Source organism: Momordica charantia, assembly GCF_013281855.1.
Source record: "Momordica charantia cultivar OHB3-1 chromosome 5 unlocalized genomic scaffold, Mcharantia_2.0 BLBB01000005.1, whole genome shotgun sequence".
Classification (NCBI taxonomy): domain Eukaryota; kingdom Viridiplantae; phylum Streptophyta; class Magnoliopsida; order Cucurbitales; family Cucurbitaceae; genus Momordica; species Momordica charantia.
In genome coordinates this window covers 5,559,130-5,586,110 of record NW_028275163.1, presented here as the reverse complement: position 1 = coordinate 5,586,110, position 26,981 = coordinate 5,559,130, and the positions used below count along the sequence as shown (strand labels likewise).

Below are 26,981 nucleotides of genomic sequence, written 5' to 3'. Positions count from 1 at the left end.
TTTTCAATATTTATTTTTTATTAAAAAATAGAAAACATGTTTTTTTAGTTCTCTAAAAAATTAGATTAAAAAAAATAAAAGTTTTATATAAAATTTAATTTCGAAGGAAAAAAATAAAAATATGAACAAGAAAAACAATTTTAGAAACATTTTATTTTAAATGAGAAATGAAAAACAAGAACAATTGTCAAGGTTTTATGTTTCTAAAAATCTAGAAATTAAAAACTAAAAATAAGAAACAGAACATCACCAAATAAACTCTAAATTATCTACTGTTCACTATTATTTCACAATGTCACATATTAATATTGGGAATAAATAATAGTCAACACATGGACCCAAATTTAGCATGTTTTGCCCAATTAAAATACTTTACAGGTTGGGTTTATTTAAAAAATAACTAGTGTTGTTTACTGTTGGAATGACTATAGATTAATTTTTATATATGATTTTTTTTCAAAGCTTTTATACACGTTTGATATTTTTTGGTGTGCGGGCTGGTTTACGTGCACTCTTAACTAATCTCACATGATAACTATCTGGTCTTATTATATTGGTTGGAAAAGAAATTCGTAGGATATTAAATCTTAGGTAGGTGGTCACTAAGATTAAAATCAATTTTTTCTAAATCTTTAGTGCCTTAACCACTTGAGCTATGCTCGATTTGGCTAGTTGATAAGCCTTGATTAAAGGCTAAAAAATGTAGTTTTGCATACTTAGTTGATGGTTATTTGGGATGAAAAATGTATGTTCATGCATATAATTGAAGAAAAATGTGCATATTTTGTGATTAAGAACTTTGGAATTCAGATATAGGTAAATGAAGACTAATTTGTGTAAATATGCTTATTTTATGAAGAAAAGTGAAGATCGATGATCACAATGGTTAGACACATTTCAGGACCAGAATTTCTAGCTTATGAGTCAGCCAAGATACTTTGAAAGTTCCAGCTTCAGCCACATTCGATGCCTAGATTGTCAAAACGAGAATAATAACTTTTGACCAAGTAATTGGTCCAAGATTTGTTATTAGTTCCTAAAATCTCTACAACCTCATTTGGTTCCAACCTCCCATGCATTCCTCAACATCTTATTACCTCTATGGCCTATAAAATGAGCTTCCAAGCATCAGTTCAAAGACATCTCATTTTTCATGCTTTAGTTCTTTCCTTTCTACTTTGTTATCGACTTTAGTTTTTAAGTTTTGTTATTCAATTAATTTTTCTACAATTTTCCTTTGTTTATTTATTGCAATTCAACTTGTTCCATTTTGTACTTTCTTTCCACTTCTAATTAAAATGCATTCTTTTATTATATTCTCTTGTATTTTCATTTCTTTCATTTTCATGAGTAGCTAAATTAATTATTCAACCCTCCTACAGATGTTTAGTTAATCTATTTTAAATTACATCTATAAGTGACACGGCGTTTCACGCTCTCTTTGCTTATCTTGATTGATATAATTATTCTAGTTGATTTTCTTGTTGGCCACTTGTTTAAATCACATTAGTTTGAATTTAATTATGAAAAGGTTGGAGTCAAATGAATTTTATCAAGGTAAAACGGAAAGTTACTTAGAAATAAGAACTAAACAAGATCCTAGACATAGGCTCTCCTACCCGTTAAACGTAAGTTGAGATTTGATCTATTTAGGATTCTAGAGTTGCATAGACATATCTAAACACTAGCCTAAGCTTCTAAAAATTCATCTTGTAGAACCAAATCTTAGTAGGGGTTGACTTTTTAATTGTGTTTCCTAACATATTTACCAAATTTTTATCCCAAACCCAATTGCTTACAAATTCATTTTTAAAAGAAAACTAGTCCCTGTGGAGACGAACTTGGAATATTTATTTATTATTACTTGTGACCCCAAATATAATTTAGCAGGTTAAGACACTTATCTCTCAGACCAAAAGATCGTAAGTTTGAATCCCTATCCTCATATGTTGTACTAAAAAAAGGCTAATGAACGTTAATAAAAGACTAAAAACATGTTGAGAGTGATTTTGATATGCCTAAAATTACTTTTACTCGTACCAAAATTACTTCTATTTTATAATAAAATGTTTGGCAAAGACTCATAAATGATTTTGAAAAATTCTCAAATCACCAAAATTACTTCTATTTTATAATAAAATGTTTGGCAAAGATTCATAAATGATTTTGAAAAACTCTCAAATCACTTCAAGTGATTCCCGATTAATCACTTAGAGAGTATTCTCCAGGGGATTTGTTTACCAAAAAATTAATAGAAAAATAATTTTTAAAATTGTCATTGTTTTAATTTTCAAAATCATCTTTCTATTAGCCTTACTTTCACCTTAAATTTTGAATTTTTATTACTCTCTAACTTTATTTATCTTCAATTTTGTTTACTCTCTCTAATTTTTCTCTAGAATTTTTCTAATCTCTCTTTAAATTTTTAGTTCTCATCTCTAAAATTTTTGTCTCTCATTCTTTGAAATTCCACTCTAACATTTTTGTTTCAACTTTTTTCTCTCTAAAAATTTTATCAAATTTCCTCTTAACCTTTGAATATTAATAATTCAAAATTATTTTTAACTATATAAAAATATGTAACCAAACATTAAAATAATTATATAAAAATTACTTTCACAAAATCAATTTCCTATTTTGCTAAAATCATTCCCAAACAACACGGATCCAAGAGACATATGTATGGAAATTGAACGTAATTCCTCACCCTTGTATTATATTTCATCCTCGAAGTACTACTTCCAATTGGAAATTAGAGGAAAATGTACAATGTATACACCTTCATTCCCTATTCAACTATTGGTTTATATAATAACAAAACATCAATAATATTCTCAATTAGTATCTTGTAAGCAAGATGAAGTAAAAGAGAACCCTCAAGGAGTATCCATGATAGTAAGGATTTGGAATGTTTGGAGATATCCTCCTCTTCTCTAAAATCCTAGTTTGAAGCCTCAAGTTCGAGTTCGAAAGTTGAAAACTTAATACCTTAAAACCCTTGTTATCTTCTAGAGCTGACTTTGGGTGTGGGCGAAGCCTCTCTAAGATTAACGAGATAGGCAACGAGCATAATGTTAAGAGCGGAATTTCTAACGTACAGTTATGGAATGGAAAAAGAAATGAAGTGAAAGAGTACTCAGAAACGTCTGAAGACTAATATTTGGGTACCAATTATGTAGATGGCCCTTCTGATTTAGGTCTAACGTACCCTAAACTGACCAGCTTTTGTACCAACATCTTTTCAGCAGCTACCTAAATGATAGAAACAAAAATAACACATACGTAGGTAACTAACACTTGAGAGCCCCTTCAATAACAATTTAAGTTTCATTTGATAATCATTCTGTTTTTCAAAATTAAGCTTGTAGACAATACTATTACATATGTGTATATGTACTACTATGTTATGCCAGATTTTGAAAACTTAAAGAAGTAATGTTTAAGTAATTTGTTATTGATTTTGAAATTTGACTAATAAGTCAAATGTGATAGATTTTGAAAACTTAAAGAAGTAATGTTTAAGTAATTTGTTATTGATTTTGAAATTTGACTAATAAGTCAAATGTGGTTTGGAAAGGTAGAAATACAATAAATAAACTGTGAAGAAACAAGCCTAATTTTTAAAACTAAAATCGAAATTATTATCAAATTGAGCCTTAATTTTTTGTTTTTAAAATTGTACTGATTTCGTTGTAATTTATTTGTTTTATTTTTCACCTTAAAATAATTTTAATTTCTTAACTAAATTGAGAAACAAAGCCTAAGTTTTTGAATACTGGATTTTTAGGTCTCAATTTCGTTTTTAGTTTTCAGCTTTTAAAAATTATAATTGGTTTCTCACAATTTCTTTAATATATTTTTTCACCTATCTTAAAAATATTGGAATTCTTAGCCAAATTTCAAAAATAATAACAAGTTTTTAAAACATATATATTTTTTTAGTTTTCAAAATTTTGACTTAGATTTTAAAAATAGTTTTAAAAAGTAAATCACAAAAACAAAGAAACAAGTAGGTGAAAGTAGTGTTTATAAGCTTAATTTCCAAAAACAGAAAATAAAAAACGAAATAGTCATTAAACCGCAACTTAGCTTTTTACCTTTGACTTAAATTTGAAAACGTTATTAAAGTAGATAACAAAGCTAATATACCGTGAGTAAATAAGTATATTTTTCTAAAAACAGAATGGTTATTAAATGAGCACTAAATATTCCAACATAATTCTTTCATAGACCAATCATCTCATGCATTGTTTGTCAAATAAGAAAATAGGGAGGAAGAGGAGGGTCATCAAACCTCGATCATGGGGCTGTTCTTCGGAATATTGCTAGCCAAGATTATATTTAGACCGGTCTTTAACACTAGGGAAAGAGAAAACAAATGTATCAGTAGGACTAAGACAAGAGATAAATCTCAAGTATTCAAAGGTCAAAACTCAATTCAGATATTACCTAATCGACGAGCCATGCTCGATCCTGTATTATCAGATGAACCTCCAAGTATGGAAGTAACACTCACTGTATTGTTCTGCAAAATTCCGGTTGAAAAATATTAATGATTATGTGATCAGGATTCAGGATTATGCACTGATACAATACATTTAACAACTGGAACTCGGAAGAGAGGAAAAGATGAGGAAGCTGGAACAGAAAATACAAAAGAAAATTGCAAAAAGTTGGGATGATTTTGATACGACTTTTGGAATGATAGAAAGTGTTTTTTAGCCAATTTAAAGCACTTTAAAGTGCTTCTGGAAGAAAGAGCAACTTACAGGCCGTGTGGGGGCAGCTGCATACAAATTTCCAAATTTTGCAGAGTTGTAACCAATCCATGCATATATCTACATATTAAAAAGAATCAAATAAGAAGACAAAAAATAACATCAAGAAACTCAGGGCTTAAATGTTTAACACGCTGATTCCTAACAATTGAACTGTCCTGAAAAGGTAACTAAACAGAAAAAATCTAAGGGAAGGTTTAGAAAGAAAAGCCATGGAATACCTGTTTGGAGAGACAAATTATCTGAAAATGGAGGGGGACATCATTTATGGCTTCACTGAAGCAAGTAACTCGAACATCACCATCATCAAGGCCGTCACTGTTATTGCTACTTGGTAGACTGGCAACTGGCTGTTCTTTTGAGATTGGATCTTGAAATAACATTTTTATGAACCTAAACAGAGAAATCAAAATACTACAATATTGATCTTACACCATCTTTTAGAAGAAATATTGCCTACAAGAATTCTTCTCCTAAACAACGTAGAACTAATAAAAAGGGGAAAAGAATATCTCCATTTATGCATTCCTGGAAACATAAACTTCATTCACAGAAGAGAATCAGATGCTAAATTATAACTGCAAGTGATTTTATTTTATTTTTTTTCTTTTTATAACCGAGAGTTAAAGCTTTCCTCCCCTATACCTAAGGACACTCGCGCCTACCCCAGGGATTAGACCTGGGAGACATCAAGGGTTTTTGATATTAAGTTCACCGGAAGGCTAAACAGCTTGAGACTTTTAAACCCTCGCCAACCATGCTGCCACTTGGGGCGTGGTATTTTAAATTTCAAATCAATATTCATGAAGAACTTCAGCGCATTGCAATATTGAATACATAATCATCAAGCGGAATCCAATTGCAACCAACGAGAGTAAACAGAGGCAACTCCAATAACAGAAACTAAAAATTTCTAAAACTTTAGCACATTTGCAAATATCTGTTAACATTGACTTCCACAATTTCAGCACGCGAGTCATATCTCCATCAAATTAAGAGAATTTCAAACGAATTGTCAAATACCTCAAAATGAATAATTACTCAGATAACTTCAGAAAAATATTGTTAGATCCATCAATCCGACAAAAGCCTAATAGAATCTAATACTCCAAAAAATAACCACTTGAGCAGCAACTAGAGCAGAGTACATCACACTAAAGCAGGCGGCAAAAACCAAAACAAACATGACCTAGAATATAGCAACAAATTACAGCAGCAAGTGGAAAAAAGCAGAAATTAAGAACAAACCTCGAGGGAGATTGAAATCAAGAGAGAAGCCCTGAGATAGTTCGAGAGCAATTAGAGAGAGAAGTGCAAAATAGGGACCATTGGGGCAAATATTGAAATCAGTGGCAATTTTTTAATTTAAATGTAAATATTCATTTTCCCGGAAAAAGCAGTGGCATTTTTGTAAATTCCAACGGAAGTCTTTATCTTCCTGGAAAATTTCAGTGGCCTTTTTGTAAATTTCACGAAAGCTTCGATTTTCAGGGGGAAGAAAAAAATCCCTTGCGACTTCGGCCTCCCCCATTTCCCGATTCTCCTTTTTTTTCCTCTGTCGCTCAATTTCGCCCATTGTTGCGGTCCGGCGAGAACAGAGAATCAGATCTCTGTTTGGCGACCCGATTTGGCATTCTTAATCACTTAATTCTTGGTTTATCAGGTATGTAGCTTGCTTCAGACGATTTTGTGCATTGGGATGTTTGCATCTGCTTTGGGATTGTTTATCTTTTCTTCCACTGAATCTCATAGTTAGTAATTGGCGTAGCATATGAGGATTGTGGATCAGATTAATGAGTTCTTCCCAACGAGGAATTTGTTAAGTTGTTGAAAGCTTTTTCCACTTGGTGCTTTCTAATTGCCAGAATGTGATAGTAGCATTGGGGCCTCTGCAATCAGAATCCTTTTCAGATTTTTGCTTTCAACCAAACATTCTGCAGTTTTTTGTTTTTGTTTTTTAATTCTTTCAATATTAATTACCCAACCCTTAAAAATTTTGCACATTTTTACTCCGAACTATTATTAAGATCCTAACAGCAGGAATCTTCAAATGGTGGATTCATTCTTCTCTAGACAATCAAAATTGGGCCAAATTTGAACTCATATATGGGGAACTCAAAATTAAATCCGAACTTCATCTTGTTTTCTTTAAACCAAATTCCCTTACAAATGGCTCTTGCAGAAAATTTCTTTGGTCAGATTTAATTAATGGAAATGGATTGTTGATGAATTTCTCTCGTCATGTTTTACAATGTATTTGAAAATGTGGGGGCTATTAGATGGTTTGTTTATTTCAGCTTTTTCTTGCCTTTGTCTCAACTCTCAGTTTCACCTTTTCTTTGAATTTTGGCCCCCCTTTATTTTCCATAGATGAACCATTTGAACATTTTTATGTTTAGTATACAGAAAAACATTTAACGAGAAGTTATTGTTTTTATTGAATGGCATGCTGCTAATTTTTCAACTTTTATTGTTTTAGGTGGTGCATAATGTAGTGATCTTTAATGTCTGTTTTGTAGGCATTAGATTCCGTTCTCAGATGGCTTCAAATTTTAGAATATTAAGGTGTCCTACATTTCCATTCTTAAAATATTGAGAGTAAAAGAACCCAAAAAGGTTATGGTAGGAAACGAAATTAAAATAGACATATGCATAAGTAATTTTATGATATGTAAAAGATATTTTTTTCATTTTATCAATGAAAAGTTTTGTTTCTTACCAAGAAAAAAATTAAAATGGTAAAATAGTTAAAGAAAAAGAAAATGGATAACAAATTTGGGTTAGTGCTAATGAGTTGCATATTATTCTCTTTCTACACGAGTTTTAGCTCAATCCATGAGAACAAACTGATTATGTGTGGCGCCTCACCTCTTGCCACAGATGAGTACCTGCCTCTATTATACTGCAGCTTAAATCTGAAATTTAACCGTCCATTATTATTGATATTTAAGACCCAAAACCAGAAATCTCACACAAGTTTTCAATTCAAAGGCCCAATTTTAGTCTGCATCAGGTAGTCAAATAACCAAAAACTAAATCGAGCTGAATGGTTTCTTGTCAAGTGAACGTTTTTTATGAGTGTCTGAAGAATGTTTTTCGTCTTGCCCTATATTAAAATAATGGGCATTATGATAGGTATCTTTTATGTGTTATTGTAGGAATTTGGTCGGAACATGGATGGAGAAGTTCCCAACATAAAGAGATGGGTAGTATTGTATCCCATCTATATTAATTCAAAGAAGACAATAGCTGAAGGAAGACGTATAGGTGTTAGCAAAGCATGTGAGAATCCTACGTGTGCTGAGATTGGGGATTGCTGCAGTCATCTCAAACTGCCTTTTGCAATCGAGGTTTTTGGCAACGATCTGACATTGATAAAGATCTTCTCTTCCTATTAATTTTTGTTTCCCCTGCTGCCTGTTTGTGTTGAATTTAGCTGAAGCTTGCATTGAGTTTAAAGAACCCGTGATAGTTGATAGAATGTGTTAATTTATATTAACAGCATACCTGCAGATTGATAAAGCTTACCCTCGAGATTTTATGCAAAGAGGGAGAGTGCGGGTTCTGCTGAAAAAGGAGGATGGAACCCTGTCCAATCCAGCTATTACTTCCAGTAAGGCTTCTGCTTGTCTCTCTGCACCCTTTTCATCCCTTGGAAAAAGAAATACATTTATATCTAAAGTTGCAGGATAGGATAGTAGGTCGTTGGATTTTGGCATGTATTAAAAATTGTTTTACTGTATGTCTTTTACATGAAGTAGATTTATAAACATAAATGAGATTTGTCATAAAGGAACAACACAACTTTCTTTGGGTTAGGAATGGAGCAAATTCCCACAATGTTTTTTTTTCCTTTTCTGCCTTGCCCCTTTGATTTTGAGCCTTCCCATACTAACTTTCATCAGATCAATCAACTGACTTAGAGTGATAATTTGTGGCTTCATCACTCATTCTTCAAGAACAATGCCTTTCAGGTGGATGTATGATTACTCTAAAACTATTAATCTTCATCAGGTAGAGAAATGATCATTCATCTGATTATATTTTCACATTTCCTATACTTTTTCGTTTCTACTAAGAAACTTATCATTTCCTTAATATAATGAAATATACACGCAGTCACCACACACAATAGAGGGGGGGAGCCTTGGCCCACTGCTAAGGGAAATTGACAGAAATAGCCTCCAATTAGCCCAAATATTACCAAGGTTTTTGGAAAACTTTTCTCCATTTCTAAGAGCAACAAGGTCCTAATGCCAGTTCAAGTAGTTATGATAATTGTCCGACACATGCAACAGTTTGCCTAACTTTCTTCTAAAAGATAATGTCTTGCATTGTAAAAGCTTCTTACTCCCCATTCAGTTTTTACTGTGAGTTAAAGTACCCCAGCATGTGCCTAATGATTGCAATTTTACACAACAATCTTCTGACTATATTACAGGAAAACAAATGATGCTTCGTATAGCTGAACTTGTTCCTAGACATCCCGGGAGGACAAAGAAACAGGAGCCCGCATCATCGTCAACTGCAGGACCTTCAAAATCTGGCAAGGGCGGAAGAAAGAAGAAATAGTTGCTCCTTTGTAATTGCAATGTACCAGATTGGTATCGACCAGGCTAGCAATTTCGTTTTAAGGTGTTATTTCTGCCCCCACCCAAAATGTAGACTACAGTGGGTTTGCTTTGAAGAATTTTGTAGAATAGTGGATCATGGAGTTTTACTGAGATAAAGTTGCTGTTTGGAGAAAGGGATAGTGGTTGAAAATTAAGTTAAACGATCCATCCACTCTTTTGCTTAAATCCTTTGAGATTTTTGAATTACAGGTCTGGAGATTCAAAAACTTGGGAATTTTTCGCCAACATGAGTTTAGTTCAGTGGTAATTGACATCTGTCTTTGACTAAGAAGTCATAAGTTCGAATCTCCCACTACTAAAAAAGGTTTGGAAATTTCTCAATCATTTGCACGACTCAGAATCTTCGCCTTGGATCTTATCTTCCAAATCTGGAATAGGGATATGATTCTTTTCTTATTGAACCTCTTGGGTTATTTTATTCCTGGGCAAATTCTAAGTTTTATGTGTACCACGTGAGAGTTATGGCTTGAAACACAACACAACTTATTTGATCAAAATTTTTAGAAATGGTTTAGAGGTTTGAAAAAACAAATGTTTTTAAGGACTTCTAAAAATAATGGTTCACCCATTATTGTTGTTTAACTCGGCTACATTTGTGTTGTTTGAATTTAGTTCAAGGTGTCAGTATAAAGTTTTCTAACCAAATTGGTCTGACCGATTTATTTATTGAGTTCTAACTATGAGTAGGAGTTGATATTCGAACATCTAGCTTTTAGTACGATGATATATGTCTTAATGAAATTGTTTAATCCACAATAAAAGTAAAACAGATGTCTTATGAGTATCGTATTTGTAATCTAAAGTTTGGGATTTTTTTAATAATTTATTCACCAGATTTCGAAGATTTATTTGAATTAATTGAATTCTGAAAGTTCTGTTCCAAAGAACTACATTTAGTTACTAAAATAAATAAATAAAATTTTTACTATGTAAACATAAATTTTAAAATATAAAAGGAGAAAAATAATATCACCACCCTTGTAAATCTCTAGATTTTGATACTCATGCTCATTTATGCTCTATTTGGTACTTCAGATTTTGAAGGAATTCAAAATCATGATAGATTTCAAATGAATTCCACTGTAGCACATGATTTTGAAATATTATTGGATTTCAAATCCTATTTTTACGTAAAAAAAATTTCAGATCAGAATAGACTTTTGAAGTAAATTACCTATTTAACCTCGTCATATTTTAATTTCTAATTAATAGATTTATTAATAAAAGCTTAAATCAGAATTTTTTTTTCATTTTCGGTTAACATCCGAACAAAGAAATCTAATTTAATTCGTTTCAAATCATTCTCGTTCCAAACAAGAGAAATAATTTAAAATCATTTCTCGGATTACAAATCACGAAATTTAAAATCATTTCATCAACTTTCTTGATGCCAAACAGAGGGTTAACAAAATTGACAATTGTAACGTGTGAGATAAGAATCCATCTTGTCCCACTCCATTAGAGATGATTCAATATTACAATACTTTTGCTATTAAAAAAGAAAAAAGGAAAAAAAGTATGGTTGTGACTTGTGAGTGCAAGGAAAGGAGAGGTTGTCCCTCGTTTAATTTGTCATAATTTTAAAAATATGCATAAAATATTAAGATTTTCGATGAAAATATTGAGGTGTCAATTTCATAAAATATCGATATCGATAAAATGTGATATCAATGGATATTTCTGTAAATGTTATAAATTTAAAAAAATCGTAAAAAACATTTAAATTAAAAAATAAGCATTTTCCTATTTCTAAATTAGTTAAAAATAATTAATATTAATATTATGTATATATTAGTTACATTTTGTTGATTTTGTTGTACTATGATAGAAATGTCGATTTACCCATGTCGATGTCGAACCCATGAAAACATGGATATGTCAATAGAAAATATGACGAAATTTCCAAGGAGATTACTTGATTCGTCTTTGATGGTGAGAAATGTGTTAGTTGATAATTGTTAGAAATTTTATAATACTAAAACATCTAAAAATTTCCATATTATTGGAGCATTAGAAATGTTCTCATTTATTGTTGTTTGGGGTACGTAATTGGGTCAACATCAAACATTATTTGCGACGACTTTAGGTCTTGTGGAATTGCAGCTACTAAAACGTGACTACTTCAAGTCTTCAATAAAGCCAATAAAGACTTGGAATATTCAATATGGTGTGGTCCATACATGAGCCTCTGCAATGTGGAAAAATGAGAACCTTTTGTGTGAAACTTAATGATTTTTTGATAATTATAATATAATAGGTCCATTTTTTTATATATAAATAAATTTGTATATGTGTATATATCATTTGTATTTGCTCTCTGATCATCGGAGCAAGCATATATGGATAACCATTTCACAACTCGCGTCGTCAATTCTTTGGTTCTCGTATGGCTATGTTGTTTACTCATGAAATTGAGCTCGGCTTCAAATGTCACACATACTGTCAACTGCATTGCTGCTGAGAGGAGAGCTCTTATTGATTTCAAACAAAGCTTATTGGATCCTTCAAGTAAGCTTTCTTCTTGGATGGGTGGAAATTGTTGTCAATGGCCTGGCATAACTTGTGATTTCATCACTGGAAAAGTCACGAAGATTGATCTGCGAAACTCGTTGGGTTTCACCATTTTCTATTCTCGTTATTATGATTCTGATTATGATTGGCCAGTATTTAACGAGATTGCCGTAATACAAGAGTACAAAAGAACTTGTCTGGGAGGTAATATAAGTCATTCTCTACTTGAGCTCAAACATTTAAATTATTTGGACTTGAGTCTCAATAATTTTGAAGGTGCTCCAATTCCATATTTTTTTGGGAAGCTTAAGAACTTGAGGTATCTCAATCTCTCTTCTGCAAATTTTGGTGGGGTGATTCCCTCTCAGCTAGGGAACTTGTCAAATTTGAATTATCTAGACATTCAATCATATAATAATTTACTGATAGATGAAATATCATTGTCATCTCGATTGTCTCGTAATGGAGACTTGCAATGGCTCTCAGGTCTATCTTCTTTAAAGTACCTTGATATTGGACAAGTGAATTTGAGTAATGTACAAGCAACTTGGATTCATGTAGTCAATACATTCTCTTCTTTGTCAGAACTACACCTAAGTGGTTGTGGTATTTCAAGTTTCGATGATTCAATTGGCTTTCTAAATTTCACTTCCCTGAAGGTTCTTGATCTATCGTTCAATTTAATAAGTTCTTCGTTTTCATGGCTATCTAATCTTACTAGCCTTACAAAACTTGATATAAGATATAATACTTTTCAAGGTACAATTACCCAAAATTTTGTGAAATTGAAAAATCTTCAATATTTTGACATGAGCGTGACCAGATTTGATAAAGTTGAAGATCACATACCAAACTTTTTACGAAATCTTTGCCGGTTAAAATATCTTAGTCTTCAGGGCAACTACTTTGGTGGTAAACTCGATGAGTTTTTTGGTAGTTCTCCTAATTGTTCCCGGAATAAGTTGGAAACCTTGGACTTGAGTGATAATAGATTGGTGGGAGAGATACCAAATTCATTAGGGACATTTGAAAACCTGCGATCTCTTGATCTTTCAGAAAATGAGTTGTGGGGTTCACTCCCAAATTCTATAAATAATTTGTCATTATTGCAAATATTGGAGGTCTCATTTAACAACTTGAATGGAACTCTACCTCCAAGTTTTGGACAACTTTCAGAATTAGTTATGTTTGAGAGTCGTGGAAATTCATGGAAATCAATCATAACAGAAACTCAATTGATGAATCTGACAAAGTTGGAAAAAATTATTATCACCCAAGAAGAAAATCAACATCAACATCTGATTTTCAACATATCACATGGTTGGATTCCTCCTTTTAAGCTTAAGTTTCTTTCTTTGCAAAATTGCTTTGTTGGCCCTCAATTTCCAGTTTGGCTTCAAGTTCAAACTCGACTAACTATCGTCAGTCTCTCTAATATTGGAATTTCTGATTTTATACCACATAAGTGGATTTCTAAGATATCTTCTCACATCATTAGCTTGGATTTGTCCAACAACTTGTTCAAGGGAGAGTTATCTCACATTTTCACGCCTCAAGACGTACAATCAATTGCTGCAAGTCACAATCTTGAGGATTCAATCTCACTAAGATATCCTAATCTACGGATCCTACGTCTTCAAAACAATTTATTGTGGGGTCCTATACCCTCAAACATTGGTGATTTGATGCCCCATTTGGTAGAAATGGATTTGTCACAAAATCATCTCCATGGTACGATTCCATCAATGTCCAAAATGAGATATCTTCAAGTTTTTTCTGTATCAGACAATCAACTTTCAGGGGAGCTGGTTGACGATTGGGATAAATTGAGAGCATTATGTATCATTGATTTGGGCAACAATAATCTACATGGTCAAATTCCAAAGTCAATAGCTTTGATGACATCTCTCACCGAATTAATATTGAGGAACAACCATCTCCATGGAGAAATTCCAAAATCTCTCCACAATTGCTCAGACCTTAAAAGCATTGATCTCAGTGGAAATAGGCTCTACGGAAGCCTCCCTTCATGGGCAATGCCAGAGTTGAGATTGCTAAATCTACGATCTAACCTTTTTAGTGGAACTATCCCGAGACAGTGGTGCAATATTTCTTTGCTTCATATATTAGATCTCTCCAACAATAATCTTTGGGGGGAAGTTCCAAGTTGTTTGGCCAATTGGACAGCTTTCATTTCTGGCCCCTACGATATTCTTGGATTGCACTACTATAAGATTAGTGGCGGAGCTACACTATATTCCAAGCACGAAGAGAAAACAATGTTGGTTATGAAAGGAAGAGAGATGGAATACAGTACCACACTCGAATATGTTATGACAATAGATCTTTCAAGCAACAAATTGAGTGGTGAAATTCCAAATGAGATAACAAAGTTCGTCTCTCTGGGTACTCTAAACTTGTCCAACAATCATTTTGTTGGTACCATTCCAGAAAATATTGGAGGCATGAAACGATTAGAGACGCTTGATCTCTCCTGCAACCATCTCTCTGGAAACATTCCTGCAAGTCTAAGTTCGCTAGATTTCTTGGCACATCTGAACCTGTCATTCAATAATTTGACGGGCAGCATACCAAAGGGCAATCATCTTCAAACACTGGAAGACCCCTCCATTTATGAAGGCAATCCTTATCTATGTGGATCTCTTGTCCATACCAAGTGCCCATGGGATGCTGGGGAGGAGGAGGATGGGGAGGAGGAGGATGATTCGGAAATAGTAATGTTTGGGTTTTATATTAGTATGGCAATTGGTTTTCCTGTTGGTCTCAACGTCCTGTTTTTTGCCATCTTCACATGCCAGAGGAGGAGAATATGCTACTTTCGTGTTGTGGATCGTGTGAGCTACTTCATACTGGAAAAGATTGGTTTTTTACAACTGATCCAGTGAGAAGAATGAGATGGAGAAGAAGCTAACTGAATCAGGTAAATGGTTCTCAAATCCAAATCATAAGTTTGTTGTTTTCTGATTTTCTCTCCTTTCAACATTTGCTCTGTTTGCAGGGGCCCTAGAGTCTCCATTGGCGAGAGTGTTTGGTGCTTTCATATGTTCATCTTTTCAACATAAATTTATTGCCGATGGAGAAGACTTAATTTTAGTTTGTAAATAATGAAGATGCAGCCTTGAAAGAGTTTTGAGGTAAATCGCAACATTGATGTTGCTGTTGAAAGAGCTGGGGGCATGCACCTGTTAGAAAAGTGGACTTTATTATTATTATTATTATTTTTTTCCTTTTCAGGTTCTATTTCTCAAGTTGAATGGTTTCTTATGTCAAGTGAACATCTTTATGGGTGTCTGAAGTTGATGTTAGCTGCAGTCTGCTTTTAGTTTATTTGATAGATATGTTTTTTTACAGGAAGTGGATTTATTCCCTAGGAATTTGGAGAAAGTTCTCTCCATTTCTAGGAGCAACAATGAGTAGTCTCCACATATGCAACAGTTTTTTCTTCTAAAACAAAATGTCTTGCATTCTAAAAGCTTCTTACTACCCATTTAGTTTTCTCGTTTAGTGTCGGTTAAAAGGCTAGTTCGGTAATGTTCCGCTATTTCTTTTTTTTGTTCCCCAATTTCTAATTGGTTCCAAAATATAAATTAAAAGATTGTTTTATCTCACTTAAATTTAAATTTATGGTATGACCACCAGTGTATGACCAGGTCCAAGGCATGCATACAAGACATGACCATGAGCCAAATACAAGGCAGAACTAGATCTAGACCACGACCAGGTCCAGGGCATGACTTGGCCTTACCGACCAGGTCTCGGCTGATCGCCCGAGAACTTTGACAATGTTCATCTGATAGCCTGAACCTACTTCAACCTTGGTAAAATCTTACTATAGGCCGATGTACCCTGAATTCGACATCTAGCCCCTCAACAAAATACCTAGGCCCAAAAAAGCTAGAGTTGAACCTCTATAAATAGAAGAGCAAGCTAAACTTTAAAAAGATATGCTTAGTGTTGTTTGGTTTTGCAGGTTTCGATCCCTTTTTATTCTTGGAGATAAGATTGGTGCGAATTTGACGAATCTTGAAGGGCCAAATTTCTGCATCAACAGTATATATACAAAAAGTTATCACATACAAATTTTACTATTTTCTAAGAAAGGTACTTGCTCTGTCTTTGTGAGAAATGTGTTAGTCGGTAATTTTTTTGTATTTTTATTGTATCATTCATAATAATCTTGTAACAAAATATCTAGTACTCTCATCGAGTACCTACTCTCTTTATTTCATACGTAGACACATATAATCACTTGACCTATTCTTTTTGTTTGTGAATTTCTTGTTATTCTCAAAAGCTTATACGTTGCTAGTGTACGAAAGTGATATGTAAAATTTTTTTTTATATTATCAAAGTATTAGAAATGTTGTCATCTCATTGTCAAAGTAAGCATTTATGGTTGTTTGGGTCATGTAATTGAATAAACAACAAACATTATTGCGACGACTTTAAGTCTTGTGGAATAATTAAAGATTTCTAAATATTGAAAAAATGGTCATGCAAAGACTTGGAATCAGTGTGGTCTGGACCCATGCATGAACCTCTCCATTGTGGAAAAATGAGCACCTTTTGCCGCGTGAAAGTTAATAATTTTTTTTAATAATTATAATAAATAGGTCGATTTTTTTTTATAAATTTAAAAAAAGCATGAAAATTTATGTACATATATAAATATCAAAATCATTTTATCTCACAATCAACGTATCATTTGTACTAGCTCTCTGCCAATCGGAGCAAGCATATATGAATAGCCATTTCACAACTCACTTCAATAATTTTTTAGTTCTTAGTTCTGGTATGACTTGAGTTCGGCCTCAAATGTCACTCATGCAATCAACTACGAAGAGGAGAGCTCTTATATCGATTTTTCAAACAAAACTTATCGGATCCTTCAGTTAGGCTTTCTTTTTGGGTGGGTGATAATTGTTGTCAATGACTTGACATAACTTGTGATTTCATCTCTAGAAAAGTTATAAAGATTGATTTGCGAAACTTATTGGACTCGACCATTTTTTATGATGATTATATTGGTTATAAACGATACATTCCAAGGATGCTAGGACTTGTTTGGGAGGTAAACTCAAACATTTAACTTATTTGGATTTAAATGTCTGCAATTCTGAAGCAAAATACTCCAATTTCATATTTATTTGGGACGATGCTCAAAAGTCTAAAGTTTCTCAATCTCTCTTTGCAAATTTTAGTGGAGTGATTCTCCCAATCTTGAAAATCTGTCTAATTTGAATTTTCTAGACCATCATGCATATAATTTGTTAATAAGCAAAAGATCAAAAGCATATAGAGATTTACCGATGGAAACTTGCAAAATGACTTTCAGTTCTATCTTTTTTAAAGTACCTTGATATTGGATTGGTGAATTTGAGCGTTGTTTAACTTGGATTGATGTAGTCAACAAACTTTCTTCTTTATCACAACTACCGGTTATATTTCAAATTACGATAATCCAATTAGTTTTTTGAATTTCACTTCCCTCAAAGTCCTTAATATATCATTGAATTCAATAAGTTCTTCGTTTTTGTGGCTATCTAATCTTACTAGCCTTACAATACTTGATGTACGCTTCAATACTTTTCAAGGTACCATTTTTCCTTGGGATTTTGTGAAATTGAAAAATCTTCAATATCTTGATATGAGCAAGACCAAATTAGGTAAAGTTGAAGATTAAATACCAAGCTTTTTACATAATCTTTGAAGTTACGATATATTAGCTTCGTAGAAACTATTTTGGTGGTAAACTTGATGAGTTTTTGGGTAGTTCTTCAAGTTGTTCCCAAAATAATTAAGTTGGAAACCTTGGACGTACTTGAGATATAATATATGGGTGGTAGAGATATCAAATTCACTAGAAACATTTGAAAATCTACGATCTCTTGATCTTTCACATAATGAGTTGTGGGGTTCACTCCTACTTAAATTCAATAGGTAACTTGTCATTATTACAGATGCTAGTTGTCACAAATAACCTCTGGAAGGGAACTATATACCTTCAAGTTTTTTTTGGACAAATTAGGTTGGATTCCTCCTTTCAGGCTATATATATATATATATATATATATATATATATATATATATATATATATATATATATTTGCAAAATTGCTTTGTTCCTCAATTTTCCATTTGGCTTCAAGTTCAAACTCGACTAATTGCAATCACTCTCTCTAATGTTGGAATTTTTGATTTTTTACCATATGAGTGGATTTCGGAGATATCTTCTCAATATCATGTACTTGGATTTGTCAAAAAACAATAAGGAAAAGTTCTCACATCTTCACTGCTCAAGACGTACGTCATACAATATAATCAATTGATCGAAGTCACAATCTCTTTAAGAAGTTGGTCAAGATATCCTACACTACAAGCTCTATTGTCTCCAAAGAAATTTATTGTGGGTCCTATACCCTCAAACATTAGTGATTTGAGGCCCAAATGGGAAGAAATAGCTAGACTTCTCACAAAATCATCTTTCATGGTACGATTCCATTGATATCCATTCAAAAAATAAGATACATCTTCAAGTTTTTTATGTGTCAAACAATCAACTTCTCACAAAATTGGAAGCACTATGTATCATTGATTTGGGCTACAATAATCTCTGAGAAAATCCCAAAGACAATAGGTTTGTTGACATCTCTTAGTGTATTAATATTCTTTAAAAATTGGTCAAGAATCAAATAAATAAAAGAAATTAAAATTCCAAAACTTTAAGATTTAATTAAAAAATCCCTATACAAAATTCAAAATTTTAATTTGTAAAAAAGTTAAAGGTAAACCTAACTAGTTCTAATTTAATATAGATGAAGTGTTTTTTTTTCCAAACCATTAAATTAAGTTGGCTACCTTTAATTTCAAAAAAAAAAAAAATCATGCCATAATTTAAATAACAATATTTTAATTTTAATTATGAATTAAAAAAATCATATATTCATCAAACAAATTTTAAATATTATTTTAAAGAATCAACACGACATCGTTTTATTAAATTTAATATTGATTGTCTAAATCTGTCAATTACACCCATCAAATTTAGTAGTTTTAGTAGACAATTTACATGAATTTAAGTTACGTTTATTAAATGTTAACTAAAATATAGTATCATTGACGGATATACACTGTCGATACTGTTCGACGAGAAATTCAATAGGAGAAAACTCGAATGAATGAACTTGTATTTGTATTGAATGTACTGTTACAATCTCTAATTGTGATCCTCTAATTAATTCTCTCAGATGTGAACTTTAATTCGAGGACTTGTGAGCTTGTTCTCTAATCAATGAGTCTGTGCCTTCAGCTTCTAGCGTATTGAAGAATCTTTAGAGTCTTTGGCTGTGAAGCTTGATGCTCGGCGAAGTTTGTGGCTTGATGAAGTCTTCGGCTCGCTTGATGAAATCTGCAGCTTGATGAAGTACTTTAGTTCGTGAGTTATTCGGCTTGTGAAATCTTCGGCTTGTAGCTTGTGAAGTTTTTCAGTCCGTTATTGGGCAAAGAGAAGATTCAGAATTCTTGAAGTCTCGTAGAGTCTTCTTGCTTCGTATTCTGAATGGTTGTAGATGACTCTGAACGCTCTGAATCCCAATGCTTTTGGATTTTTTTTCTGAGTCTCTCAAATGAGAGGTGACTCCCTCTATTTATAGAGCTTGGTGGGTCTTGTATGGGCCATGGGATTTAATGGGCCGTGGGTTTGGGCCCAATCTATTTATGAGTTTTCATCCAATTAGTTGATTTCATCGAACGACCATAAGAGAGACACGTGACATGATTATATTTGTCGATTTTAAAATTGATTTAGGACACGTGTAATTTTATCGTTGGTCCTAAATGTAATTTTAATTTTGTGACGTGACATTTAGTAATTAGCCGAAATTTCTCGATGGTTATTAGAAGTCAACAATACCTATTTTCGTTGACGGCTAGAACAAGTCAATATTTCCTAGACTGTATAGCGTCAACTTTAATTAAACTTCTACTAAAGTTTTTTTTCGAAACTAAACAAAAAATATCAATGTCAACGAAGGCTAAATTTGTGGTAGTGGTCAATAGTGTGTGAAGAAAATCTTCTATATTATTGGAGCACTATAAATGTTATCGTCTCAATTGTCAAAATTTTATGCAAGTGATTGGAAAATTTTCTATATTATTGGAGCACTAGAAATATTCTCGTCACATTGTCAAAGTTTTACGCAAGCATTTATTGTTTTTTTGGGATATTTAATTGGATAAACATCAAATATTATTGCCACCACCATAGGTCTTGTGGAATTGCACCTACTGAAAGAGATGATTACTTCAAGTCTTCAATAAAGACTTCTAAATGTGGAAAAATGAGTAATCCAAAGACTTTGAATATTCAAAATGCTGTGGCCCATACACTTGCCTTAATGATTTTATTAATAATTATAATATAATAGGTCAACATTTTAAAAAATAGCATGAAAATTTATATATATATATATATATATATATATCAAAATTATTTCATATCATAACTGTATCATTTGTATTTACTCCAAGAGATCATACAAGCACATATATGGATAACCATTTTACCACTCGCTTATGGCTATGTTGTTTACTCATGAAATTGAGCTTGGCCTCAAATGTCACTCATACTCCTAACTACATTGCTGTTGAGAGGAGAGCTCTTATCGAATTCAAACAAAGCTTATCGGATCTTTCAGGTAGGCTTTCTTCTTGGGTGGGTGATGATTATTGTCGGTGGCTTGGCATAACTTGTGATTTCATCTCTAGAAAAGTTACGAAGATTGATCTGCGAAATTCATTGGGCTTTTCCATTCTTCATGGTGATGATTTTGATTATCAATGGATGTATTCCAAGGGAGTTCTACAAGAGTTCAGAAGGACTTGTTTGGGAGGTGATATAAGTCCTTCTCTACTTGAGCTCAAACATTTAAATTATTTGGACTTAAGTGTCAATAATTTTGAAGGTGCTACAATTCCGTATTTTTTTGGGATGTTCAAAAGTCTGAAGTATCTCAATCTCTCTTTTGCACATTTTGGTGGAGTGATTCCTCCCAGTGTAAGAAATTTGTCTAATTTGAATTACCTTGACCTTCATGCATATAATTTAGTAATAAATGAAAGATCAAACGCATATCGATTGCCCGGTGAAAACTTGCAATGGCTATCTGGTCTATCTTCTTTAAAGTACCTTGATATCGGACAAGTGAATTTGAGTAGTGTACAAACAACCTGGATTCATGTAGTCAACACACTTTCCTCTCTATCAGAACTACACTTAGGAGATTGTGGTATTTCAAGTTTCGATGATTCAATTGGCTTTCTAAATTTGACTTCCCTCAAAGTCCTTGATCTATCATCCAATTCAATAAGTTCTTCGTTTTCGTGGCTCTCTAATCTTACTAGCCTTTCAAAACTTGATATTGGATACAATACTTTTCAAGGTACAATTCCTCGGAGTTTTGTGAAATTGAAAAATCTTCAATATCTTGATATGAGTGGGACCGAATTGGGTAAATTTGAAGATCACATACCAAGCTTTTTACAAAATCTTTGCCAGTTAAGATATCTTAGTCTTCGTGGCAACTACTTTGGTGGTAAACTCGATGAGTTTTTTGGTAGTTACTCAAATTGTTCCCAAAATAATTTAGAAACCTTGTACTTGAGTGATAATAGATTGATGGGAGAGATACCAAAATCACTAGGGAAATTTGAAATCCTACGATCTCTTGATCTTTCAAATAATGAGTTGTGGGGCTCACTCCCAAATTCAATAGGTAATTTGTTATCACTCCAGATATTGGATGTCTCATACAACTTCTTGAATGGAACTATACCTCCAAGTTTTGGACAACTTTCAGAACTAATTGAGTTTCGAAGTTTTAAAAATTCATGGAAACTAGTCCTGTCAGAAGCTCAATTGATGCATCTGACAAAGTTAGAGAGACTTGTTATCACCCAAGAAGAAAATCAACATTTGGTTTTCAAAATATCATATGGTTGGATTCCTCCGTTCACACTTAAGTTTCTTTATTTGGAAAATTGCTTAATTGGCCCTCAATTTCCAATCTGGCTTCAAGTTCAGACTCGACTAACGTTAGTCGCTCTCTCTAGTGTTGGTATTTCCGATTTTATGCCTCATGAGTGGATTTCTAAAATCTCTTCTCACATCATTGATTTGGATTTATCCAACAACATGCTCAAAGGAAATCTATCTCACCTATTCACATCTCAAGACGTACAATCAATCGCTCGAACTCACAACCTCTCCGAGGATTTAGTTCCACCGAGATATCCTAAACTAATGTTCCTATATCTCCACAACAATTCATTGTCGGGTCCTATACCTTCAAACATTGGTGATCTGATGCCCCATTTGGTAGAATTGGATTTGTCAGACAATCAACTATCAGGAGAGCTCCTTGACAATTGGGATAAATTGGGAGCATTATGCATCATTGACTTAGGCAACAATAATCTACATGGTAAAATTCCAAAGTCAATAGGTTTATTGACATCTCTCAGTGCATTAATATTGAGCAACAACCATCTCCATGGAGAAATTCCCAAATCTCTGCAGAATTGTTCACTCCTCAGAAGCATTGATCTCAGTGGAAATAGACTCCACGGAAGCCTCCCTTCATGGGCAATGCCAGAGCTGCGGTTGCTAAATCTAAGATCTAATTTTTTCAGTGGAACCATCCCTCCACAGTGGTGCAATAATCTTTGTTTTCTTCGTATATTAGATCTCTCCAACAACAATCTTTGTGGGAAAATTCCAAGTTGTTTGTCGAATTGGACAACTTTCATTTCGGGCGACAAGGACATTTCTGGATTGAACAACTACAAAGTTAATGGAGCAACAACATCTTTCTTCCACGTGGAGAAAACAATGTTGGTTATGAAAGGAAGAGAGATGAAATATAGTAGCACACTCAAATACGTTCTGATAATAGATCTTTCAAGCAACAAATTGAGTGGTGAAATTCCAAATGAGATAACAAAGTTTGTGTATTTGGGTACTCTAAACTTGTCCAACAATCATTTTGTTGGTACCATTCCAGAGAATATTGGAGCCATGCAGCAATTAGAGACGCTTGATCTCTCATGCAACCGTCTCTCTGGGAAGATTCCTGCAAGTCTAAATTCTCTAAATTTCCTGTCGCATTTGAACCTGTCGTTCAATAATTTGACGGGCAGCATACCAAAGGGCAATCATCTTGAGACATTGGAGGAGCCCTCCATTTATGAAGGCAATCCTTTGCTGTGCGGATCTCCTGTGAAGACCAAGTGCCCGTGGGATGGCCACAGCCCAAATTATGGGGTTCCTGTAATTTCTACAAGTGAAGAGGATGAGGAAATAATGTTTGGGTTTTATATTAGTATGGCAATTGGTTTTCCTGTTGGTCTCAACGTCCTGTTTTTTGCCATTTTCACTAGCCGAAGGAGGAGAATATGCTACTTTCGTCTTCTGGATAGTGTGAGTTGCTTCGTACTTGAAAAGATTGGTTTTTTTACCACTCCTGTGAGAAGAATGAGATGAAGGAGAAGCTAATAAGGTTGTGGCTCGGCTTTGCTTGGGTGGCCAATGAATCAGGTAAATGTTTTAATTTAAGCTCATTATTTTGAGTTTTAAATACTATCTATATTTTCAACTTACAACTTTTGCGCGCTTCTTTTACCTGTAAAAGGTCATGTTTGTTCTCTTAAAGAAGTAATAAATTTTGTACCTATTTATAGAATTTTTACATAACCTTGATAGGAAAGGTAATTTATGATAGAAATATATTGAGTTTTGAATAATGTATTTTCAACTTTCAACTTTCGCTTTTTAAAGGTTGTACTCTAGATAACTAATCAATTTTATCTCTATTTATAAATTTTTTACATAAATTTTATATGAAAGGTAACTTAGAATTGCTTTTTAAGAAATATAGTGAGTGAAATGTCATGCTAAAATAATAATGTAAAGAATTGAGACAAAAATGAAAATATGGGGACTAAAATGGTCCGTTTTTTAAAATAAAGGGATTAAAATTAACAGTTTCGTGAAGTATATGAATACAAATTGAAAAAACAGAGACAAAATTGATGTTTGAAAATACAACAAAGTAAACCAAAGTTGCAAGTGGATATCTATAAATAGTATTTTTCTTTTTTTAATAGAACATATGGGATTGACACATTTAAACCCTTTTTTTTAATACAACAAGTGAAAAATGAGAAATTCCAACTCATTATCTCTCTTGGTCATAGACCGATGCATGAGTTAGCTATTTAAATCTTGTCTCAAGGAAAGGAATATTATTTGCGAAAATGGCACTTTTTTTTTACTTTCATCGTGTGGATCGTGTGAGTCATACCAGAAAAGATTGGTTTGTTTAGAACTCCTGTGAGAAGAATGAGATGAAGGAGAAGCGCCTAATAAAGTTGTGGCTCGACTTCACTTGCTTGGCCAATGAATCAGGTAAAAGGTTTTATACACAATGCAATTTAAGGTTGGTAGAAACAGAGTGAGTAAAATATCTTGGAGAATTGAGATAAAAATAAAACAGAAATAGTCTGTTTTTAAAAACACTGTTATTAAAATTGAGGCTTCAAAAAGTATATGAACTAAAATTGAATAATAAAAAAATTTGACGTGTTAAAAATACATCAAATAAACAAAAGTTAAAAGTTGAGATACCAAAATAATTTTTCTTTTTTTTTTTGGGACGTTAGGCATCAAAATAGTATTTGAACGTTATTTAAAAAAAGAGTATTATTTGTGAATAATTGCATCTTTTTCTTTTAGTGTATTAAAGTAGGGATAAAGAGGGAATTAGACTTTATTTTCTTCTTCTTCTTGGAAAACAAATCTGATTGTTCGCCAAATGACAGAAACGCCCTTCTTCTTCTACGCAGGCGTACGGCGAGCCGTGGTACTGGGACAATCGCTACTCCAGAGAATCTGGGCCCTTCGATTGGTACCAGAAGTATCACTCTCTACATATTGAAGCAGTTGATGACAAACTATAGGGTCCTCAAGGAAAATGGAGTATATATTTTGGTAACTTCAATATTTAATACTCTTCCCTCTTCCCTCAAATTTGTTTCGTAGTGTCACATTCAAGGCATTAGTACTGTGTTTCGATCGTTGTTCTTGATGGTAATTACAAATTTGAGACGTACTTTCTCATTGATAAAACTTCATGTCGTAGGTTTGATTAAAAAAAATGGAAACTCACGAGGGGATTTGAGGTAGTGGTTGGCCACAGAGAAGCTTTGGTGTACCAAGTTTATCGTTGTCAGATGATGAGAGAAACAGATTATGCACAGAGATGCAGATAGTTTAAGGGAGACGTGAAAGAACTAGTATTATTGACAGTCATGACAGATCAAGAGAATCTGTCATCAGTTAAGTTACAACAGTTGGGAAGTAGAAGCTAGAAAGGGAAAGAGGAATAGCTTAGTGAAGTGTTTAATAGATTGTCAAGATAAAGCCCTAGTTGTCAGACGGATTAGCGAGCTGATGAAGTTGCATAGGCGAAAAAGTGCATCGAGGAGAAAGACTATAGTTGGTGCTGAGGTCGAGGGAGAAGTCTCTAGAGTGGCAACAAACTCTGGTTCGTGTGCCAAGTCATCACAGAGGAAGTCTTTCTTTAGAGGTCGTTGGATTCAATCGAGGAAACGTCAAGGACCACTTAGTTCGAGTGGGAGCACGTGGTTGTGTTTCTAACGTCTGGAGAGACAAGACCACGTAGAATTGCTCAGTCTAAGGGCAATTACAGATGGGAGCCTTGGTTGGTACCAAGAAGATGTTAAAAACTGTCGGTGCAGTAGGAGTTGAGTCTTGGTTGGTGCCAAGAAGATGTTGACCAGTTAGAAGCTTTTGGTGTAGTCAGAACTAAGTCATGAGGAACATTGTTGTTGTAGTGGGAGGCAGATTGTCGTTTTGTCTCCAAGAGAAAGATTGTTGGGATTATGGAGCCAAATCAACATTGGAACGAGTCGGGACGAAGATGGATGAAAAATAAAGCTTTGGGAAGCTACAAGCCATTTTGGCCGAAGGAGCGGCACCACGACGCTAGGGATAGAGCTGCTACATTGTCGCGATAACACAAAAAAAAAGGACGTGCGAAAGTCTGGGACGCTGTAATGTTCGTAGTGTTGAAACGTAGTGACCAGCGTCTCAATGCTACGGAAATGAAAGAATGGAGGCGGGCGTTCTTTTGGTTGAGTTGAGATGTTGGGGTCGTAGTGTTGAGACGCAACGCTGCGACAAGATTTCTTTTAAGTATGATTTTTTCGCTTAGTTTAAAATTATTATGTTGGTGCATAATTATGTTGGTTTAAAATAGTGGTGGTGCACAGTTTCGACTAAGAGGCAGTGTTTGGCAGAGCGTTACAGAGGTAAGATATCAAAGTTGTAAGCAAAGTCGGCAACCAGTCCTTATGGGTATTGTGAAATTATTTTATTATCCCAAAATCACAGTAGAATATGTTGTCGCGAAAGACTGGATGTAGTCCATAGTTATGGTGAACCAATATAAAACTCTTATATTCGCTTTTTCTATATTTTTCTTATTGTGTGATTGGCTTAGGTTCACTCAAGAATTGTGGAAAGGGAAAAATATTTTTGGTAAATAATTTTTCCAACCGATAGGAATGGATATTCGAAATGAAAGTAAAACATATGTCTTATGAGTATGGTTAGCTTTTGTTTTAAAATCCTATCGATTAGATTAAAGGCAAGCATAAAAATTATAGAGACAAAATTGATTTAGATTAAGAGCTCTTTCTATAGAACAATAGAAAGACACAGAATATTGATTGGCATAAATCCAATAAAGACTTTCATAAAAAATCAATAATGATAAATGAGTAATGCTGAGACTTGGACGAGCCTCTTTAATGTGGAAAAAATGAGCACATTTTGTAGTGCGAAACTTAATGATAAAGAATATATTGTTGCTTTTACTCAAAAGAAAAAAAAAAGAATATATTGTTGCTTGGGGTATGTAATTGGAATATCAAATATTATTGCGATGACTTTAGGTAG

General features: G+C 33.4%; 4 protein-coding genes across 11 annotated transcripts; 3 read left to right on the top strand and 1 right to left on the bottom strand.

The window, feature by feature from the left end:
* Positions 1 to 2,683: 2,683 nt before the first annotated feature.
* On the bottom strand, positions 2,684 to 6,142 carry LOC111009137 (proteasome assembly chaperone). Of its 3 annotated transcripts, none has more exons than XM_088124367.1 (7): positions 6,027 to 6,142; positions 5,000 to 5,171; positions 4,770 to 4,838; positions 4,450 to 4,525; positions 4,295 to 4,359; positions 3,137 to 3,252; positions 2,684 to 3,041 (listed from the first exon to the last, which is right to left on the bottom strand). In XM_088124367.1, the coding sequence occupies exons 2-6, from the start codon at positions 5,159 to 5,161 to the stop codon at positions 3,172 to 3,174; spliced, it is 453 nt and encodes a 150-aa protein (XP_087980493.1). In that variant the 5' UTR covers positions 5,162 to 5,171; positions 6,027 to 6,142; the 3' UTR covers positions 2,684 to 3,041; positions 3,137 to 3,171. The 3 variants fall into 3 exon arrangements, with proteins under 3 accessions (XP_087980493.1, XP_022137779.1, XP_022137778.1); XM_022282087.2 differs by having other exon boundaries at positions 3,169 to 3,252; XM_022282086.2 differs by having other exon boundaries at positions 2,684 to 3,252; positions 6,027 to 6,141.
* Positions 6,143 to 6,273: 131 nt separating this feature from the next.
* LOC111009488 (signal recognition particle 19 kDa protein, putative / SRP19) lies at positions 6,274 to 9,577 on the top strand. Of its 2 annotated transcripts, XM_088124368.1 has the most exons (5): positions 6,274 to 6,441; positions 7,298 to 7,343; positions 7,937 to 8,128; positions 8,292 to 8,391; positions 9,220 to 9,577. In XM_088124368.1, the coding sequence occupies exons 3-5, from the start codon at positions 7,952 to 7,954 to the stop codon at positions 9,348 to 9,350; spliced, it is 408 nt and encodes a 135-aa protein (XP_087980494.1). In that variant the 5' UTR covers positions 6,274 to 6,441; positions 7,298 to 7,343; positions 7,937 to 7,951; the 3' UTR covers positions 9,351 to 9,577. The 2 variants fall into 2 exon arrangements, with proteins under 2 accessions (XP_087980494.1, XP_022138272.1); XM_022282580.2 differs by lacking the exon at positions 7,298 to 7,343.
* A 2,132-nt stretch (positions 9,578 to 11,709) lies between these two features.
* LOC111009124 (receptor-like protein EIX2) lies at positions 11,710 to 16,208 on the top strand. 3 transcript variants are annotated; one of them, XR_002601199.2, is made up of 3 exons: positions 11,710 to 14,864; positions 14,943 to 15,078; positions 15,584 to 16,208. XR_002601199.2 is itself a non-coding variant. In XM_022282067.2 (2 exons), the coding sequence occupies exon 1, from the start codon at positions 11,752 to 11,754 to the stop codon at positions 14,827 to 14,829; it is 3,078 nt and encodes a 1,025-aa protein (XP_022137759.1). In that variant the 5' UTR covers positions 11,710 to 11,751; the 3' UTR covers positions 14,830 to 14,864; positions 14,943 to 16,208. The 3 variants fall into 3 exon arrangements, 1 of the variants encoding a protein (XP_022137759.1); XR_002601198.2 differs by having other exon boundaries at positions 14,943 to 15,762; positions 15,915 to 16,208; XM_022282067.2 differs by having other exon boundaries at positions 14,943 to 16,208.
* Positions 16,209 to 20,461: 4,253 nt separating this feature from the next.
* On the top strand, positions 20,462 to 26,490 carry LOC111009307 (receptor-like protein EIX2). Of its 3 annotated transcripts, XM_088123619.1 has the most exons (4): positions 20,462 to 23,537; positions 24,326 to 24,407; positions 24,845 to 24,989; positions 25,141 to 26,490. In XM_088123619.1, the coding sequence occupies exon 1, from the start codon at positions 20,493 to 20,495 to the stop codon at positions 23,481 to 23,483; it is 2,991 nt and encodes a 996-aa protein (XP_087979745.1). In that variant the 5' UTR covers positions 20,462 to 20,492; the 3' UTR covers positions 23,484 to 23,537; positions 24,326 to 24,407; positions 24,845 to 24,989; positions 25,141 to 26,490. The 3 variants fall into 3 exon arrangements, with proteins under 3 accessions (XP_087979745.1, XP_022138049.2, XP_087979744.1); XM_022282357.2 differs by lacking the exon at positions 24,326 to 24,407; XM_088123618.1 differs by having other exon boundaries at positions 20,462 to 24,407.
* Positions 26,491 to 26,981: the final 491 nt, after the last annotated feature.